The sequence below is a fragment of the Ambystoma mexicanum genome, chromosome 9, assembly GCF_040938575.1.
Source record: "Ambystoma mexicanum isolate Mex_15411 chromosome 9, UKY_AmexF1_1, whole genome shotgun sequence".
NCBI classification, from domain to species: Eukaryota; Metazoa; Chordata; class Amphibia; order Caudata; family Ambystomatidae; genus Ambystoma; species Ambystoma mexicanum.
In genome coordinates, this window is record NC_090931.1 from 1,488,667,691 (window position 1) to 1,488,687,517 (window position 19,827).

General features: G+C 49.9%; 1 protein-coding gene across 1 annotated transcript in view; it reads left to right on the plus strand.

Moving 5' to 3' along the window:
* The window catches only part of LOC138489261 (unconventional myosin-X-like), a 788,454-nt gene that overhangs the window by 443,406 nt on the left and 325,221 nt on the right, over positions 1–19,827 (plus strand). The window contains exons 13-15 of the mRNA XM_069616957.1: positions 827–927; positions 7,988–8,054; positions 10,405–10,497. Coding sequence (XP_069473058.1) covers positions 827–927; positions 7,988–8,054; positions 10,405–10,497 — 261 coding nt within the window. The remainder of the gene's footprint in view (positions 1–826; positions 928–7,987; positions 8,055–10,404; positions 10,498–19,827) is intronic.

Below are 19,827 nucleotides of genomic sequence, written 5' to 3' on the forward strand. Positions count from 1 at the left end.
AGTAACACAGCATTGCTGCCCTCATGGCTTCACCCCCCACCTTTCCCCCACACGCATGTTCCACCCTGCAACACTAGCTAAAGCATTGTGGTACATGCCCTTTGATGCTTTATTCGGTTTGTTGCTATGGCAACCTGATGATGCGGGGCAGATTGTAAAGCGCCATATCCCAATCTAGGTGCTGACCCAGTTGGGTAGAAGCCACCTGACACGATTTACCTTGATGTTCCATCCCAAGCATGGTCTATATAATATACGTACTATTGAGTTGGGTGTAGTGATACCTAAGACTCTAGAACCTTCTTTACTAGTCTGCTTGTGATCCTGGCAAATGTGTAAGATTGTCTTGGGGCTTTTGGCATTGCACCCTCACAGTCTTGGCACAATGCCAGTGCTCTGATGTTCCTATTCCCCCCCCCCACACGATGCTGCCTCAAAGGTATCCTCCGTCTCTGGTTCTACAAGGTCTCGGCACATGGGCCGCCGGGAAGGTGGGATGGCTAGCAGGAATTTGTGTTGGCCTTGAAACCTGCAGCTTCAGTTACAAGATTGGAAAGGATGACATCTGTCCCAGAACATATTGTGGATTCCAACATTTACAATGTGGGGGGCTGTTGCCTTAGCTGCTGCATAGCTGATTATAGGGCTCCGGGGACCGTGGCATGAAGCCTGGCACCTCTTTGGCATGTAGTCTATCCATTGTAAAGTTAGCAGTGCCCTCGACCACTATCACTTGATCAGACCAGCCACAGTCCTGAGGGCTCCCTGCTTTTATAATGATGGCGCCAGGCTTCCTAGTGCGCTGATCCTGTCTCTCTGCTTCCAGGTGAACCACTTCGAGCAGTTCAACATCAACTACGCCAACGAGAAGCTGCAGGAATACTTCAACAAGCACATCTTCTCGCTGGAGCAGCTGGAGTACACCAGGTGGGGAAGCCGTGCAGCTGTGGTGAGCAGGATGGGTTCAGAGGGACGTTCCTTGGCATCAAAGCTGAGAAGACGGGGGCGGGGGGCGTCCTGAGGCATAACATTGTCCCGGCACCAACGCAAAAGTGGCCCACAGTTGCAAATGGGAATTCATTCCTTTTGAGACGCTCTTTGAATAGTACCCAAGGGGCAGGTTTTTGATGCAATGTGATGCAGAGTGTGCATATTCAGGAACACTGGTCAAAACTATTAGCCGCACATTGAGGTAACTCACCCAACTGGCCCCCGTTGGCCAAAACAGTGCCCCACTTTGACCCCAAAAAACGGGCCCACACAAGCATTTTGCGTTTTTGGTTCGGCCATGGGCCTATTGCCCTATCGGCCAGTCCGAGCCTGGTCTTGAGACCTGCGTAGATCGCCTCTTCAGAGACATGCACACTGTGGAAACAATGTTGCCGTGGGGAAATTTAGTTTGTGCCCACATTTGAGAAACTCCATGGTTGGCGATGGGATCAGCGGGCAAGGAATGAGAAAAGACCGCCCTGGTGTATTTGCTTGTGTTCAGTGTTGGCGAGCAAAGCTCGATGCGACTTCCTAAGACGGTGGCATTTAGGTGTGCGTGACTGGTGGGGAGACAAACCTTTGGATCTCCATCGTTTGTTTTGGATGAGGTTGAGTTCACCTTAGAAATCAAAAGCAAGAAAGCACTTCATCCCAGATTCCTCCCTCAGTAATCCCTTTAGTAATTGGCTTTGTTACCCATTGTACGGATAATTCCTGGGAAGCGTGATGGGAGTATGACGCGTGCCACCTGGCCTCCCACCAGAAGCTGAACCGTGAATGTGCCAGTTGGCACTTCCAAGCAAACGCAGTTTCTCCCGGGACTACTACTCTCCAGTAGAAACTGGCCCGTAGCCCCAACTTGATCGGATGGAATCTGATTCGATCACTGAAAATCGTGGGACCACACCACGGTTCTGTTTCTGTGAGCCGGCATGTGGTTCTGTAACTGACTCCTCCAAGGGAGGGACTCTCGAGTGCATGGAAGCCTGTGCTGGAGGTGTCCGATGTGCAGCCTCTGGAGGGCAATGTCATGCAAGGTCCTGGGAAGGTGTCTTTAATGGAGAAGTATAGAGGACCTACTGTCCTGGCCTAGCTTGAGAGCAGAGGGGCGCAGTACAGGGTGTGGGTAGCGTATGGGCTGGCATCTTAACAGTAGCACAGTATTTGGAGATATGATCTGTATGTCGGTCTGTACATCTACTGGGATTAGTCCTTGGTCGAGTGTAGTTTAAAAAAAAATAAAAAATAAAAAAAAAACACGGTTTGAGATATTTGCAAAATTGGAGAATTTTGAGAATTGTGGGGACTTTCTGAGCCAATACTGGAATAGGGTTAGGGCATGGCAAGAGAAGGGTTGTTTACGGGTCCTCTTTCTGTGAGAGTTGAGATTTGAGCAGGTTGGTGGATTTGCTGAGCAAGGAGCGTTTTCCACCATATATGTGGAGCTTAGCCGCCAGTTACGCTGGTGTGCTACTCGTGACTGCGTTGTAGATGATGCACGCAGTCTTGAACAGTAGCCCGGCCTGGAGAGGGAGCCAATGAGGTATGTCTAGGACGTGAATGATTTGGTCACATTTCTGTGCACCTGTAGAAAGGCATGCTACAAAATGGTGGAATGCTTTTAGGGGGGGGGGCAAATGAAAGGCTGGCATCCGCATCAAGGCATTCCCCCCTTCAAAGTGCAAGACCACAAGACCTGCACTATGGGCTGTAACTCCCACGGTGAGATGAAGGGTTTGATGTTGGAATGATTTACATGCTGGCGGGCATGACATTTTGGCCTTCTTGGCTATGTGTTTCTGGAAGGACAGGCGGCTGTCACAATGGTGAAGCCTCAGGATTTGCTGAATGCAGGAGTTGTGGATCAATTTCTTCTACGTGCGTATCATGAGTCGCTGTTGGACAATTTGTTTAGCAAGTGGACAGATGAATTCAGTCTTGGATGGGTTAGGTTTGAGTTAGGCAGTCAACATCCGGTACTGAATGATGGCTAGGCAATTGCCGAGGCCAGTGATGTCCTGTGGAATTTTAGATAGTTGAGGCATTTTATGAGGACTGACTGGATTGTCTTCGTTACTGGTTTCACATTTCAGTTGTTAACGCTGTATCTGCCATGAAAACTATGAATGTCAACTCATGGACTGGCTTGTGGTCCAAATGATCCCTGTTGATGAGGAATCAAAGATCCGTCGAGAGATCCTTTGACCATATGACATGGAGCTTGAGCTTAAGTGTACTGTGACTAGGAGTGCACCGAAATTCTGCTTTGAGTAAGTATTCGGCCGAATTTCGGCTGAAAAAGAGGTATTCGGCTTTGGCTGAATAACTACTTAATTATCAGTTGAAGTTGACTAGTTTCCCCAACAAAATACATTAAGTACTGCTTTGAGTGGTGCCTGGAATCACCCAGGCATGTCATGTTCATCCTTTAAAAGGAAAGAACGTATGGATGGGTGCTCCCCTTGTGCCTGGGGAAAATGATAAGAATCTGCAATGGTGGCGCCTCAAGAGTAACTTTATAATTATTCTGATATTTTCTGAAATTAATTAAATATCCAATGGGGATCAAAAAAGAACAGTGGATTTGTCCAGCCGGGAGAATCAACACACAATACATTTATTAATATTTAATTATAACAGCTGAAAAAATTAACGCCTAGAAATACATAAAAAATACTTGTCAAAAATATAATAAGAACACTTAATTAAATATGACGCACAATTCCTGTGTGCAAATATACATCTGAAGATAAAAATCCATCATGAATTTTTATCTTTAGACGTATATTGTGTCATATTTATTGAAGTGTTTTTATTGTATTTTTGAAAGTATTTGTCTATGTAGTTCTAGAACACAATGTTTTTCTAGGCGTCATTTTTCCAGATTTTTTAAATAAGTATTATGAATGAATGTATCACGTATTGATTCTCTGGCTTGGAAACATCCACTGTTCCTTTTTGGGCCCCAGTGGACATTTTTTTATGTCAGAGAATATTAGCATACATGTAAAGTTGCTTGTGAGACACCACCTGTGCAGATTCCTATCCTTCATGCTGCTCTCCCTTTTTGGATTGAGTACAGGCAGAGCAGAGGTGCAAAAGTGCAAACCCTACCCTTCATGTGCTGGACAGACAGGCTCATCTGGTGGTTTGCTGGGAGGCGAGGGGCTGAAGCAAAGTCTCGCCTGTATTTTGCAGTTGAAACCCCTTGAGCTGGACCAATAGTTTATGAAGTCGCTATTGGAAAATGGTATTTCCTGTAGGTGCTTTTTCTGACGACGTGTGTGAGAAATCGGAAAGTTGCAGGTTCCAATCAATTCCCGACACAAATAATATAATTAAGATTACAGGAATAGCGCGCTCAGAAATATTATTGGCTAATAAGATGGGCAATAGTCTAAAACATACTTTAAAAATGTTTTTACTGAAAGTTCCTATGTGAACACTTTGAGCAAACGAGGCTCAAAGCGTTTACATGGGAGCAGCATCCATTTTGCCATTTCAGGCGGCCTCCTCAGCTCTGCCCTGACAGCACTAAACAAGCAGCGAAAGCCCCCTGCTGGGAGCTTTTGCTTACTGCAGCCAGAGCCGAGCTGAGGAGGCTGCCTTCACTTTCATTTTACGTTTTTGGTGCTCCCGAACCCAGGGAAGCACCGAAAACCTAAAATGAAGGCAAAAAGCAGAGGCGCGGCAATTACAAATACAACGTTGTATTTGTGATTGCCGTGGTTGGAAAACCACAGAAATTATAAATACAAAAACATTGTTATTCTGACTGCAGCGGCTTTCACGTGGAGTCTCCTGGGCTTCCCCAACCCTGAGGGAGCCCAGGAGACTCGAAGCAAAATCCGCCGCTATCAGAATAACAACATTGTTGTATTTGTAAATACCGCTGTAAATAACAGGCCAGGAGCCCCACCGGGTTTCCACGCCATTCTGATTTTTAAAAAAGTTGAGGAAAAAACGAACAAAGCCAGCTCCTGTCCTGTCCTGTCACAGCCAATTGAATGGCTGGTGTGGGACAGGAAGTCAGGCAGCCAGGACAAAAAGTCAGCCAGCCACTTATATCTGACTTCCTATCCTGGCTGCCTGACTTCCTTTCCCGCCCAGCCACTCAATTGGCTGAGACAGGACAGGAGCACTTTCTGCGCTTGTGCAGCGGCTGTTGTGAATTTTAACGTAAGTGTAGGGAGCACAAAGAGGTGCCTTCTACCTCTTTGTGCCTACTCCCCCCTTCCTCCTGCCCCCTTTAGCTCCCTTTATTGCCCAGTTCCTTTGATGCCCCAATCAGTTTTTCCCCTTTTTGCCCCCATTAGCGCCTGTTCTTGCCCCTTTTATGTCCCCAACCCCTTTAACCAACTGTGTTGCCACCAGTCCCTTTTACCCCCTTGCCCTACTCCTAGCCTCTATTCTCACCCCAGCACCCTTTTGCCTGAACCCCCTTTGGCCAATTGTATTGCCCCCAAGTCTTGTTTAGCCCCATTGCTTGGCTCAGTCCCTTTCTGTGTCCCAAATCTCTTCATCCCCTTTTATTGCCCCCAATCCCTTTCCATACCCCAGCCCCTGACCGAGGCCCCTGCCCGGCAGCATTTTACAGGCTCGGCTCATGTGGGCCCTAAGAACCAAGCCAGATCCCCAGGCCCGGCCCCAGCCATGAATCTCCCGGCTCTCCCAGCTCAAGTCACGCATGGAACTGGGAAACTTGCCACGGACGGATTGGTGCAGCAGTTGCAAAAGGCCCCGCACTGACCATGCCCCCAGGCCTAGGTTTAGCCTCCGAGCCCTCATAACACGGGTATTGCCTGTGCTCAAGGCCTCACTATATTTAGGACACCTCACCAGCACCTCCGTGTCAAGGTGCCCAGTCCATGCGTGACACCTCGAGCCAGTCCTGATTTTTGCTTCCAAGTGCACGCGGCAACTTGTAGTTTAGTTTTTCCTATTGCAAGGTTGGGCCTACAAGTCCCAATATGCAGTGCGTGAAAAATAAACCGGACTGGCTCAAAGATTCTGCATGGAACTGGGAAACTTGCCATCTATGCCCACCTGCGTGTGGGAAATAGGGATGGCGTAGTGAAAGCGGGTAACCTCATCACTGTGCCTCTCACATATCCAGACAGTTTTGGAAGGGGTAGGGGGGCTCTGCAGGCAATCCCCCCCCCACCTATTGCCACTAGATGGCCCAAAGCTCTGGGTATATGGCCCTGGAAAGCTGACTTTCCTGGACTGTAAAGCTATGTCCAGGCTTTGGAATGGAATCTAGGATCCGACCAGGCCCAGCTGAAGATGTGTGGGGGCCCATTTCAACATGATGGTTGCCCCTGCCCCCCTTTGTTTAGAGCAGAAAGCACTCTAAGGCACCCGTTGGGGGATGGGGGGCGCATATGTTATAATGGAGATAAAGTTAATAGCCGCCAATTATCAGGAGATGGAGAGCCAGCAGGAAGCTGAAACACTGAATGCCTGCTGAGTAGCTATGAATCCTCCTTTGTAAGAAAGTGGAGGAACCAGTGTAGAAAGTCAACGAGGTGATAACACTTCTGTTTTCTCCAATGGAACTGACGGCTGGAAAGGCTACACCGCTTGTAAGGGCAGTGTTGCAAAGCTCACACTGGAAGCCCCAAAACGTAAGGAATATATTGCCTTGTTATTCGACTGCTGACTGGTAATATGGGGGACAGTTGATGGGGCACCCCTGAGACTCGAGGCCTCTCATGTGAAACATTTGAAAGGTCCTGACGCCGTCCCTGGATCTCGCTTTATCAGAACGGGGAGGATCTGTGATCAGAGGCCTCGCGTGACAATAGCGCCATGACATGTCTTCCCCAGAGCCATGTGCCTTATTGAAGGGTTCACTTATTCTGAAAGTGAGGCCATTCTCCCTTTGGCCGCTCACATGCTCGCGGGAGACGGTAGCGACTTACAGTAGCCACGGCGCTGCGGCGGATAACCAAAAATAGCCAGGCACGGTGCCAGCAGCAAATTCCAGAAACAATGACCCTTTCCTGCGGCCCGGGGGCGAGAGGAGAGCGTTCCGCCTCGCGGAGGACACGCGTTGCTGCAGTAGCTACTGCGAATGGGATGAGTTCAAGGGGCAGCACCCGACAGGGGCCTTAACCTGAAAGCATGGGGCCTGGCCCCTGACTAAAAGCGGTCTCGGAACACGCGTGGGTGCGCCGTCGGCAGGCCACCTTGTTGCCAAGGCACACACGCTGGCAAGTGTTGCCTCAGCAAAGCCTTTCAGCTGGATATCTATGCAATGGGTTTGTGTGGAGTTGTGTAGGGCAAGGTGTGGCATATGGGATGCCGGGCGCGGAGGGGAGGTGGGGTGTGATGCCTGAGGACGAGAACCTTTCTGCTGTCTAGGTGGTTTGTGCCGAGGCTACTTGCGAGTGTGCAGAGGCGTTGCTAGGGGGCAGGGGGCTATAGGCCATGGTCTTTGGGCTGTAGCCCCGGATAGAAGCTCAGGGGCTACAACCTAAATGCTACCTAGCCCTGAGGTCTGACAGTCCCGACAGCCCCGGATCTATTCCAGACCTAGCAACGAGAGGGGGAGAGGGGGAGAGAACACTGAAAAGACTGAGTGTCTCCGGGTGAAGCGGGGAGCGCCCCTGGAGGGATCCTGCTGCTTAGGGAAGCGTGCAGTGTTGGGGGGTGTTCTGTGCACCGAATGACCGCTGCTGGGCATAGACTGGTGATGGGTGGAGTGGGTACATGGAGGTGTTGGGGACACTCGCAGGCGAGTGGGCGAGATGGCCATGGGGTGGTCACCTCTTGGTGTTGGAGGGATTGGAATTGTAATCTCCTCCAAGGAGTACGAACCTGCTTGGACCCATCCAGGACACCTCTGGATCGGGGCCACTCCCGCCGTCCTTCATCCATAAAGCACCTCTCCCAGTGCGTTCCCAACACTCTGCCTTCGCGGGTTCGGGGTACACTGTGGGTGGTCCCAGTGATGACTGCATAGTAACACCATTCTCTTCTCTTCTCTCCACAGAGAGGGCATCAGCTGGGAAGCCATTGACTGGATGGATAACGCCGAGTGCCTGGACCTGGTGGAGAAGGTGGGCCGTTCTTTCTTTCTCTGGGGCTGCAGGGGGTGCTGCATCCTCTTGCAGCTCGAGATGGAACTGCTAATATTACATTTGATCTTAGAAATGTCTCCAAGGTTGTCATGTTGAAGGCTTTCTCGAGGAATGGGTAGGTCGCCTGGCGGTTGGTGTTCTGCTTTTGTTCAGAATGCTTTGCTTTAAACTGCTGACTTTGCACTGTTACATTTCCGTGAGAAAGCTGCCCAGGCATTGTGGGGGCCACCATTTGGGCTACTCGCACGACCCTTCAATGCTTTCAGGGGGATGCCCTCTGGAACCGCCCCGATTCCTCATTGTTCCATTCACTGGGCAAAAGAGCAAAACTCTCTGCAGCAACAGTAGCATGGATGCAGATGTGGGAGCAGGAGAACTGGCTGCGGCAGATGTGGGAGCAGGAGAACTGGCTGCGGCAGAAGCATGAATGCAGATGTGGGAGCAGGAGAACTGGCTGCGGCAGATGTGGGAGCAGGAGAACTGGCTGCGGCAGAAGCATGAATGCAGATGTGGGAGCAGGAGAACTGGCTGCGGCAGATGTGGGAGCAGGAGAACTGGCTGCGGCAGAAGCATGAATGCAGATGTGGGAGCAGGAGAGCTGGCTGCGGCAGATGTTGGAGCAGGAGAACTGGCTGCGGCAGAAGCATGAATGCAGATGTGGGAGCAGGAGATCTGGCTGCGGCAGATGTGGGAGAAGGAGAACTGGCTGCGGCAGAAGCATGAATGCAGATGTGGGAGCAGGAGAACTGGCTGCAGCAGAAGCATGAATGCAGATGTGGGAGCAGGAGAACTGGCTGCAGCAGAAGCATGAATGCAGATGTGGGAGCAGGAGAACTGGCTGCAGCAGAAGCATGAATGCAGATGTGGGAGCAGGAGAACTGGCTGCGGCAGAAGCATGAATGCAGATGTGGGAGCAGGAGAACTGGCTGCGGCAGAAGCATGAATGCAGATGTGGGAGCAGGAGAACTGGCTGCGGCAGAAGCCTGAACGCAGATGTGGGAGCAGGAGAACTGGCTGCGGCAGAAGCATGAACGCAGATGTGGGAGCAGGAGAACTGGCTGCAGCAGAAGCATGAATGCAGATGTGGGAGCAGAACTGGCTGCAGCAGAAGCATGAATGCAGATGTGGGAGCAGAACTGGCTGCAGCAGAAGCATGAATACAGATGTGGGAGCAGGAGAACTGGCTGCAGCAGAAGCATGAATGCCGATGTGGGAGCAGGAGAACTGGCTGCAGCAGAGGCATGAATGCAGATGTGGGCGCAGGAGAACTGGTTGCGGCAAAAGCCTGAATGCAGATGTGGGAGCAGGAGAACTGGTTGCGGCAGAAGCATGAATGCAGATGTGGAAGCAGGAGAACTGGTTGCGGCAGAAGCATGAATGCAGATGTGGAAGCAGGAGAACTGGCTGCAGCAGAAGCATGGGTGCAGATGTGGGAGCAGGAGAACTGGCTGCAGCAGAAGCATGGGTGCAGATGTGGGAGCAGGAGAACTGGCTGCAGCAGAAGCATGAATGCAGATGTGGGAGCAGAACTGTACCAACAATAGAAAAGGGGAACCCCCGGAGAGATAAGGGACCCTTTGAAAAACTAAAGGAACTTATTCAGAAAATCACCAGAAGGCATCCCAAGAGAGACTGGTTGAGACTATGGAAGCCTGTCCAGGAGAAGGCAGTCATTCTCCTGGACTGTCTCTTTTTACATAGCGGCAGGGACAGAACAGGGTACTTTGAGACGGAGGACAGGCTATTACTTTGGGGCGATATCACTGCCGGCGAGCACCTTAGTTTTGTTGTGGGTAGGGCAAACACTGTACTATTAAGGAGAGATGGCCCTACTTCATTATTTAAATACATCTACTTCTGAAAATGCCACCAGTTTCTCTGTCTCCTTCATCTGACCTGCCACAGTCCCTATTCACCCAACGGGCTAGGTGGAGGCGCTATAGCGCATAGAAGATGAGTCGAACACAATGAAGGACATTAGCACTGGGCCTGTGATTTGGGAAGAGTCAGGAATGCTAGAGGAAAACAGGAGGGCATTAACCCCCAACCAGTCTTCTATTACACCGCACAGGTAGTGCCTAGAAGGCTAATAAATCCGGGGGTTACATAAAGGGAGGCACAACCCTTGGGAGTGCAAGGGTTTGGGTGCCCGGGAGCATGTTGGGAGGCAGATGGAACGCTGGATTCCGCGCCTCCCTGTGCATGCTTGGAGAAGGGCATATGTGCATGCGGGCAGTTAGCCAATCATGCTGATGACTGCGATTTTATATTCCCAGAGTTTTCTTCAAATAACCTCACATTCTCTTCCCCCATTCTGTCTGGTTTGCAGAAATTGGGCTTGCTGGCCTTGATAAACGAAGAGAGCAGATTCCCTAAAGGCACGGATGGCACGCTCCTGGAGAAGCTTCACAACCAACATGCGGTGAGTAGATCCAGACACGTCCCTGTAACCCACCTACCTCTCCTCCAACATGCACACCATGAACTTACCCAGCTATCTGGGACCACGCGGGTTCCCATTGCAGCTACACAACCAACATGCGGTGAGTAGATCCAGACACGCCCCGGTAACCCCACCTACCTCTCCTCTAACATGCACACCATGAACTTACCCAGCTACTTGGGACCACGCGGGTTCCCATTGCAGCTACACAACCAACATGCGGTGAGCAGATCCAGACACGCCCCGGTAACCCCACCTACCTCTCCTCTAACATGCACACCATGAACTTACCCAGCTACTTGGGACCACGCGGGTTCCCATTGCAGCTACACAACCAACATGCGGTGAGCAGATCCAGACACGCCCCGGTAACCCCACCTACCTCTCCTCTAACATGCACACCATGAACTTACCCAACTACCTGCAGCTACGCAACCAACATGCGGTGAGCAGATCCTGACACGCCCCGGTAACCCCACCTACCTCTCCTCTAACATGCACACCATGAACTTACCCAGCTACCTGGGACCACGCGGGTTCCCATTGCAGCTACGCAACCAACATGCGGTGAGCAGATCCAGACACGCCCCGGTAACCCCACCTACCTCTCCTCCAACATGCACACCATGAACTTACCCAGCTACCTGGGACCACGCGGTTTCCCATTGCAGCTACGCAACAGACATGCGGTGAGCAGATCCAGACACGCCCCGGTAACCCCACCTACCTCTCCTCCAACATGCACACCATGAACTTACCCAGCTAGCTGGGACCACGCGGGTTCCCATTGCAGCTAGGCAACCAACATGCGGTGAGCAGATCCTGACACGCCCCGGTAACCCCACCTACCTCTCCTCCAACATGCACACCATGAACTTACCCAGCTACCTGGGACCACGCGGGTTCCCATTGCAGCTAGGCAACCAACATGCGGTGAGCAGATCCTGACACGCCCCGGTAACCCCACCTACCTCTCCTCCAACATGCACACCATGAACTTACCCAACTACCTGCAGCTACGCAACCCACATGAGGTGAGCAGATCCAGACACGCCCCGGTAACCCCACCTACCTCTCCACTAACATGCACACCATGAACTTACCCAACTACCTGCAGCTACGCAACCAACATGCGGTGAGCAGATCCAGACACGCCCCGGTAACCCCACCTCTAACATGCACACCAGGAACTTACCCAACTACCTGCAGCTACGCAACCCACATGCGGTGAGCAGATCCTGACACGCCCCAGTAACCCCACCTACCTCTCCTCTAACATGCACACCATGAACTTACCCAGCTACCTGGGACCACGCGGGTTCCCATTGCAGCTACACAACCAAATGGCGGTGAGCAGATCCAGACACACCCCGGTAACCCAACCTACCTCTCCTCCAACATGCACACCATGAACTTACCCAGCTACCTGGGACCACCCAGGTTCCCATTGCAGCTACACAACCAACATGCAGTGAGCAGATCCAGACACTCCCCGGTAACCCCACCTACCTCTCCTCTAACATGCACACCATGAACTTACCCAACTACCTGCAGCTACGCAACCAACATGCAGCGAGTACATCCAGACAAGTCCTGGTAACCCTTCCTACCTCTCTTCTAACATGCACGCCATGAACTTACCCAACTACCTGGGACTAAGGGGGATTCCATTGCAGCTTCACAACCACAGGGAAATGGTCTGCAACCAATCCCCCTTCAGGAACACCCCATGAGTTAACACCACTTCCAGCCCTCTTCTCTGTTGGACAACATGGCTAGCACCACTCCCAGACACCTACCATCATGATCCTGGAAACGGGGAAGCTTTGTGACTTACCGGCCATGAATTTCATGGAACAGAGGTCAGTACCTATCGTTTGCCTCGGTTGCACACTAGAAATTGGCCCCATTCCGCTCACCATCCATCGTCGGCTGGAGAGGTTTTACTTCCAACTTGCCTCCGGCATTGTGGGTCCATTTTCCGCAACCAGACCCTGCCTCCGGCAAACATGAATCACCCCCACCTCCTTGGCACGCTCCACAAGAAGGTTCTTCTAGCGCAGAAGAGCACGCTTTCTGTGACCGCCCCTCGCTGCCAGCATGCGCCAGGAACCAGCCCACTACTCCTGGCCATCTCTCCACTCAGGCTCACACCACAAATTCACGCCACTCCCAGTGACCACCCCTCACCTCTGGTGCACAATATGACTTGGCGTCACTCCCAGACACCATCTTTCCCTCGAACGCCAACCAGTACCCTCCTGGAATAGCTTCATAGACAACTTGCTGTGCAAATAGTGGCACAGTGATCTGTAACCATCACTCGCCCCATGAAGTAGCCCCATCTCCAGTCCCCCTCCTTCTCCTTACAGAAGCTTGAGCACCAATGTATTGTCAGTATGGCAGATCATGTCTGCTGCAAGCGTTGTCGCTCACTTTCCTAGCCCCACTCCCAGTCACCGACCCTCACCTCCTTTGGCACACTTTGAGTTAACCGTGCTGTCCAATCACAACCCTGCATCACCTGTAGAGGCGTCAGTGCAGACATGGCATGAGCAGATGGAGCCTGTGTAACCCCATGTCTGCTCTGGGATTGGAAATGCACCAAGAACCCCATGCCCAGACATCATTGCTCACCATCTGGGTAGGGCATGTACTGTGACCTAACTGATCCCCCCCCCCCCAGACTTTCCTTCAACACTTGGGCATGAGAAGGGAAGTGAGTAGCCATGGTCTCATTTTCAGCGACCAGATTTCACCTGTCAATGCTGTAACCCAATGATTCCATTTGTGAAAACATAAAAATAATATGAGGCCGGGAAGCCCAAAAAGAAACACACCAACACAGGTTACAAAGAACATACAAGTGCTTTATTTAAAAGCTACGACAGTTACCAAAGTCAATTGACAAACGGATAGCTATTTGGCTCTCAGAGTAACGTAACGAACTTCAACGAAGGTTCGATGCATTAGTAAGAGAGACCGTTCTTTGGAATATTTAGGTCTTTTATACGTTTATCCAGCCCTTGGCCAACCCCCTCGCGGGTTAACCATTCTAGGAGTCGGCCTATGGGTTCCTTGCCAGGTCAATCCTATAATATATGCATTTTGATTAGTTTCGCTGATATAGTTGTACATTTACACATAGGTCAACAATAGGACAAGGTCTCAGTTCGCGACCCCGACAAGTGGCCTGCAGGCATATTAATTATTCGTGTGTACGGAGGTCACTACGGTCAGAATCTTACTCAGAATGTCATTCGGCCTCCATTTTGATGTTCAGGGTGACTTCCACATTACAAGAGAACCTAAAATGGCGACTTAATCCAAGATGGCGACTTGCATTACTTTCTCTAAGGTCAAGACCTTGCCGCAGAGTTTGTTCGCAGATGATGTTTAGACAACTTGGCATAGGCCAATACACATACAATTGTTGCGATAGGAGGCATAACATTATTTCAATTCCGACACATACAAGACGGACGATTAACTGCTCTAACCCAATATCTCCCTACCAGAAAGGCGATCAACTGCTCGAACCCATTGTACCTTACCAGAAAGGCGATCAACTGCTTGAACCCATTGTACCTTACCAGAAAGGCGATCAACTGCTTGAACCCATTGTACCTTACCAGAAAGGCTACCGGGAAGGATCAACCTCTCTAACCAAATGTTTCCCTACCAGACGGACGATCAACTGCTCTATCCCAATGAACCTTATTAGACAGGCGATTAACTGCTCGAACCAATGTTATCCTACCTTACAGGCGATCCACTGCTCTCACCCAATGTTACCCTGCCAGACAGGCGATCAACTGCTCTGACCCAATGTAACCTACCAGACAGGCGATCAACTGCTCTGACCCAATATAACCTACCAGACAGGCGATCAACTGCTCTGACACAATGTACCCTACCAGACAGGTGATCAACTGCTCTAACCCGATGTAACCTACCAGACAGGCGATCAACTGCTCTCACCCAATGTACCCTACCAGAAAGGCGATCAACTGCTCTGACCCAATGTAACCTACCAGACAGGCGATCAACTGCTCTCACCCAATGTACCCTACCAGAAAGGCGATCAACTGCTCTGACCCAATGTAACCTACCAGACAGGCGATCAACTGCTCTGACCCAATGTAACCTACCAGACAGGCGATCAACTGCTCTCACCCAATGTACCCTACCAGAAAGGCGATCAACTGCTCTGACCCAATGTAACCTACCAGACAGGCGATCAACTGCTCTAACCCAATGTAACCTACCAGACAGGCGATCAACTGCTCTGACCCAATGTAACCTACCAGACAGGCGATCAACTGCTCTCACCCAATGTACCCTACCAGAAAGGTGATCAACTGCTCTGACCCAATATTACCCTACCAGACAGGTGATCAACTGCTCTAACCCAATGTACCCTACCAGACAGGCGATCAACTGCTCTAACCCAATGTAACCTACCAGACAGGCGATCAACTGCTCTGACCCAATGTACCCTACCAGAAAGGCGATCAACTGCTCTAACCCAATGTACCTTACCAGACAGGCGATCAACTGCTCTGACCCAATGTAACCTACCAGAAGGGCGATCAACTGCTCTAACTCAATGTACCTTACCAGACAGGCGATCAACTGCTCTAACCCAATGATTCCCTACCAGAAAGGCGATCAACTGCTCTAACCCAATGTTACCCTACTCTTGCACCTTTCTCTAGGAATGGGGACTAAGATTAAAGGGCGTTTTAGTATATTTAGAAATATTTTGGCGAAGCACTCCTCTTCTTTTCTACCATGTAGGCACTAATAGTACTGCCTAATGCACGCGTGCATGCACTTATGCACTTTGTCATCTTAGAAGGGCACCTCGAAATCCAATAGTCGCTCCTGTGCCCTGTGTTCCCGCTCGAGCTCCTACTAATAAGCCTCTTATGGCTTTGTCATGGCGTCCGCAGTGCCTCGTTTTCGCTCCTATTCCATCGGACGTCTCCTTTAGTTTAATCTCTCTTTATGGTAATGTTTTTTGTTTTTTTCATGTAACCCTTTCTATAGATTTTTCTGGCAGTTTAATATTTTCAGTGAAACCGAAACTGGTGCTCTGTGGTAAGGATCCATTCTAGGCCATCGGTATTGCAATCGCTTGCCGTGGACTGCCAGTTCACTGCCCCAATTCTCCAAAGCGTTGTCAGGATACCGACGTGTGAGAACGACAGATGCGTGTTCCTTGTAATGCTTTCCACCTTACATGGAATGTAGCTGGCTTCCCTCTTTAATTGTGGATATTCGGGGCGTCAAGCGAATCTTCGGAAAATTCGTTTTTCATTTAAATATTTAGTATGCAAGGGTCTTCAGTTTTTTTGGACAGCACACTGTTACCCTCTGGGTTTAGGGTGAACGATTTCTCTAATCTACTATTGACCTGTTCCCTAGAGTGACCATTGCCCCAGTGGGCGGAGTGCTTTAGACCAAAAGGACACATCGTGGTCAGAAAGACATGGATTGAAAATGTGCAGGAGACTTGACTAGTGCAGAGCTTCCCCGCCCCCGCATCCTTCTGATCCGTGCACCCCGCTCTCCTTTTCTGCACCCATTACGCATGACCTGGCCAAGGGAGAGTAACGCGGGAGCCTCGATTCCTCTCCAGAACACCCCACCGTTGCCTTCGAGTTTAGGCCTTAACCTTTCCCAAATGGAGCGTTTGGCTGCCGGCCTCAGGCTGCAGCTGGCGAGCAGGAGTCCTGAGTGAAAGCAGACTGGCTTCTGCCACATAACCAGCCATGTGAATGTTCCCCAGGCTGCCACTTAGTGAGTCTGGAAAATGCCCAATATTACTACTGTGGACTCGACAGGACTGGCGCCCCCAGAGTACCTTGGGAAACTAAACCGAAAACACGACCATTTTCTCAGAGAAAGAAAGACACACAAATGTACAGAAAAAAATCACCATCGTGTTAAAGCACCAAATACATTTTAAAGAATGAATTGATAACAACATCTTCTTGGTGCAGTAGGCGAGGACCCCCACAGCGAAATAACTTCCGGGTCCTCCATGTTAAAATAACGATGCTCCTGTACCTTTTTGGGGGTCATGTCTTAACCCATCTCTTTTCCCGGGTGCGGATGAGAAGAGGAATCGGACGTCACACTCAGAGGAGCAGTAGGGGGCCCTTGGCTTAGGCTCTTGCCCCATCACTACACTGAGACTTGTGAAACCGCTCTCCTTGTATATTTCCACAAACTCCCATGGGCCATTCTTCGGCCCCTCCCTGAAGAGAATGGATGTGTGTGTTGTGCCTTTGTGTTGTGTGCGCCATTGTGTTGTGTGCGCCTCGAGACAGCGGCAAGGCTAGTCTCTGATGAATGGGAATGCAGGGTCACTATTGACTTCTGTGCGTTCACGTATGTGCCTGAGCCTGTAGAGTAAGGTCTGATAATAGCGGCATGACATATGCTTCTTTACATGCGTATAGTCTCAGGAGGATAGCTCAGGGGCAACATGCTTGCCTTGGAAACAAGACGTTGAGCAACACCGGGTCCGTGCTTAGAAACCTCTGGGTATTAGCGCTTTATAAATGTTAAAGGTATTTGTACCGCACACCGTCACCAACGGAGTTGGTCCCCAGACGCTCTCCGTCGGATCTGTAAACGAGAAGGTGGGATGGGTTAGTAGGTGAAGAGGGAGTAGGATAGTGAGAGGAGTGGTGTTCTGTTGGCAGCTTCAACTCTGTATAAACTGGGTGCTGAGCTTTGGTGCGGGTATCGGATCGATGTCAGTCCTTGTGTGCTGTTGGTGCGGCTTATGTGTTGTGAGGTGCGTGCAGGTTGTTGTGTGAGAGATGGTTGTGGGAGATTTCTGAGTGAGATAAGTCAGAAATGCTGAGTTTTTTGTTAGTGGGTTATATGAAGTTTAACATGCTAACATTCAGAACTCTGTCTGAGTGTGGCGCTCGCTAATCCTCCCAATCTCATCCGGATGGGCGAGTGGGTTGTGCCTGGCAGGGTTTTTGGTTCCTGTGCTGTTCTAATGCACTCTGTAAGTGTTCTAATTCTGATAGAGTGAGTGTTGTGGGTTGGGTTTTAGTTGGTGCGATGCGCTCGCCGTTCTGTTCTAGCGAGCTCTGTAGGTGTTCTAGTGCTGATGGATTGATTAATGTCAGTTGGGTGTCTATTCTCCTCCTTGGGTGTTGGAGCAGGTGCTGTGGTCTCCTCTTACAAACTTTCTATCTAAATGTGTCTGCTGGGAGTTTGGATAAGGTACGGTCTGGAGGCAGTGGATGAGTCATTTAAGGACTTTTCGTCTCGGTGTGGGTATGTGATCAGTTTATAGAGACCTCCTTTTGTGGCTATTTCCCGCAGTAACTTATGGTCTGTCGTGGGGTCCATTCTTTGGGTTCCGTGTATGTCCATTTTGGGAGTGACCGGGGTTGGTGTTTTTATTCATCGTTGTTTAACGGGGTGGGCATTCTAGTGCGTTGCTGTTGTAGTTACGCTGTGAAGAGCCATGATTTGAAGAGTTTCCTGAATGCTAGGTGGTTTGTTGTGTTTCGTATATTCTTAGGTCATTCCAGGTTTTCGGTGCCTGGTCAGAGAAAGAGGATCCTCAGAGTTTTATTCTGTTGTAGGGTTTTGGCTCCAGGCAGATGTCCGTGCTTGATCTCCGTGTTCTTGTCGGTTTATGTAGGCGTAGTTTATCGCGTAGGAATTCTGCGCCTTGTTTGTGTATTGCTCTGTGCGTGATGCACATGGACTTGATCTTTATTCGTTGTTTTAATGGTAGCCAGTGTAATATTTTTAGCACAGGTGTAATGTGTTCTCTTCTGGGTAGCTTGAGGAAGAGTCTGGCTGCAGCATTTTGTATGCGTTGTAGTTTTTTTAGAAGTCGTTCAGGCATGCCCAGGAATAGGCTATTGGCGTAGTCTACTCTGGACATGATTAGAGCAATGATGGTAAGTGTTTTGTTGGCGAACGACAGGAACGGTAGGATCCTTTTTGCTGCTCGCAGGAGGAAGAAACATTTCTTGAGTAGAGCATAAATAAATAACCAATTACAATATAGCTTACACTTCTGTAAACACACATGGTATGTGGCAGCTGCTGGTTTTAAGACACATCCGCTGCTTCTCTCGTCTTGGGAATTGGAGGGGTCTGGCTCTTGACTGTCCCTTTTCCATTTCTGCTCGGGAGGGTCCCCTTTGACCTGTGGGAGGCACAGGGTTATTTTCTCCCTCCTCTCCTTTTTCATATCGGCCATCCATTTGCTTTGTTGTGTGAGTCCCAGTTTGTTGTGTGATGACACCCGAGTTTTGGCATGACTGGCTATGATCGGCACACCCATGCCACCATGCCCGTCTCCAAGCAGTTGATTCTTGGATGTGGCCGTGGCAGAAGGCTCTCTGGCGAGGGTGGACATTGTTTCATTATATACAATGACGCACAGAATTATGTTTCTGAAAGTGAGCTCCACTAACTAGACCCCTCTTTCATTAATGTTACATGACAAAATTATAGTGCAAACTTGTGCCTTTGCTGAGATACCGGTGCCCTCAGCACAATCTCTGCAGTGGCACAGGGCAGGTTCAAATGTTGTGCGTGCATTCTTAAAGTTCCTGCAGACAGCTGTGTTTTTTAATCTTTTGCACCTCTGATACAAAACTTAATAAATGTGTGCCTTTGTCAGTCTGCTGGCACATACAGCATGGTGACTACTAAGAGCACCCAATTACACAGCCACAAAATCTTGATATTGCACTAGGACAGGACTGAAGTGTATTGGTGTGTGGTCTGACAGCCTTCTCCTGCTAGGTGGAAGCAGACAATCCTCATGTGAAACCTCTTAAGTACCTGAGGAACAAAGGATGTCTGCACCATGAAATAACTCAACATATTAAGTGTCATGAAAATTGTTTCTCCAAGTAGAAGGATAAGAAACAAGAAGCGTCAGTATCTCAAAACATTCTCCATTCTTACTCCAGTGGTCTCATCAAATCTCCAATAATTTGTATCAAGTGAACAGGCAAATCAGTGTGCCAAAGTTCCTTTGTCTTTTCAAAGGTGCAGGCTCAAAACCAAAATGTTTACACTTCACAGTGGATGTTGTCGCTCCTCCAAGGGTCTAATTACTGAGGGGGATCATCCGTTACTTGGAGCCTGAACTTGTGGTGTCCATTTCATCCACGGCTCTCAGGAAATCGGGATCTTTCGGGTCCTCCGTGCCCGCAGTCTGTTTGGTCATTGTTGTAACACATCCTCCTTCAAAGTTGGTAGCAACTTCGGCCAGGCTGATCTCCAAGTTGGCACTTCTATCGAAGG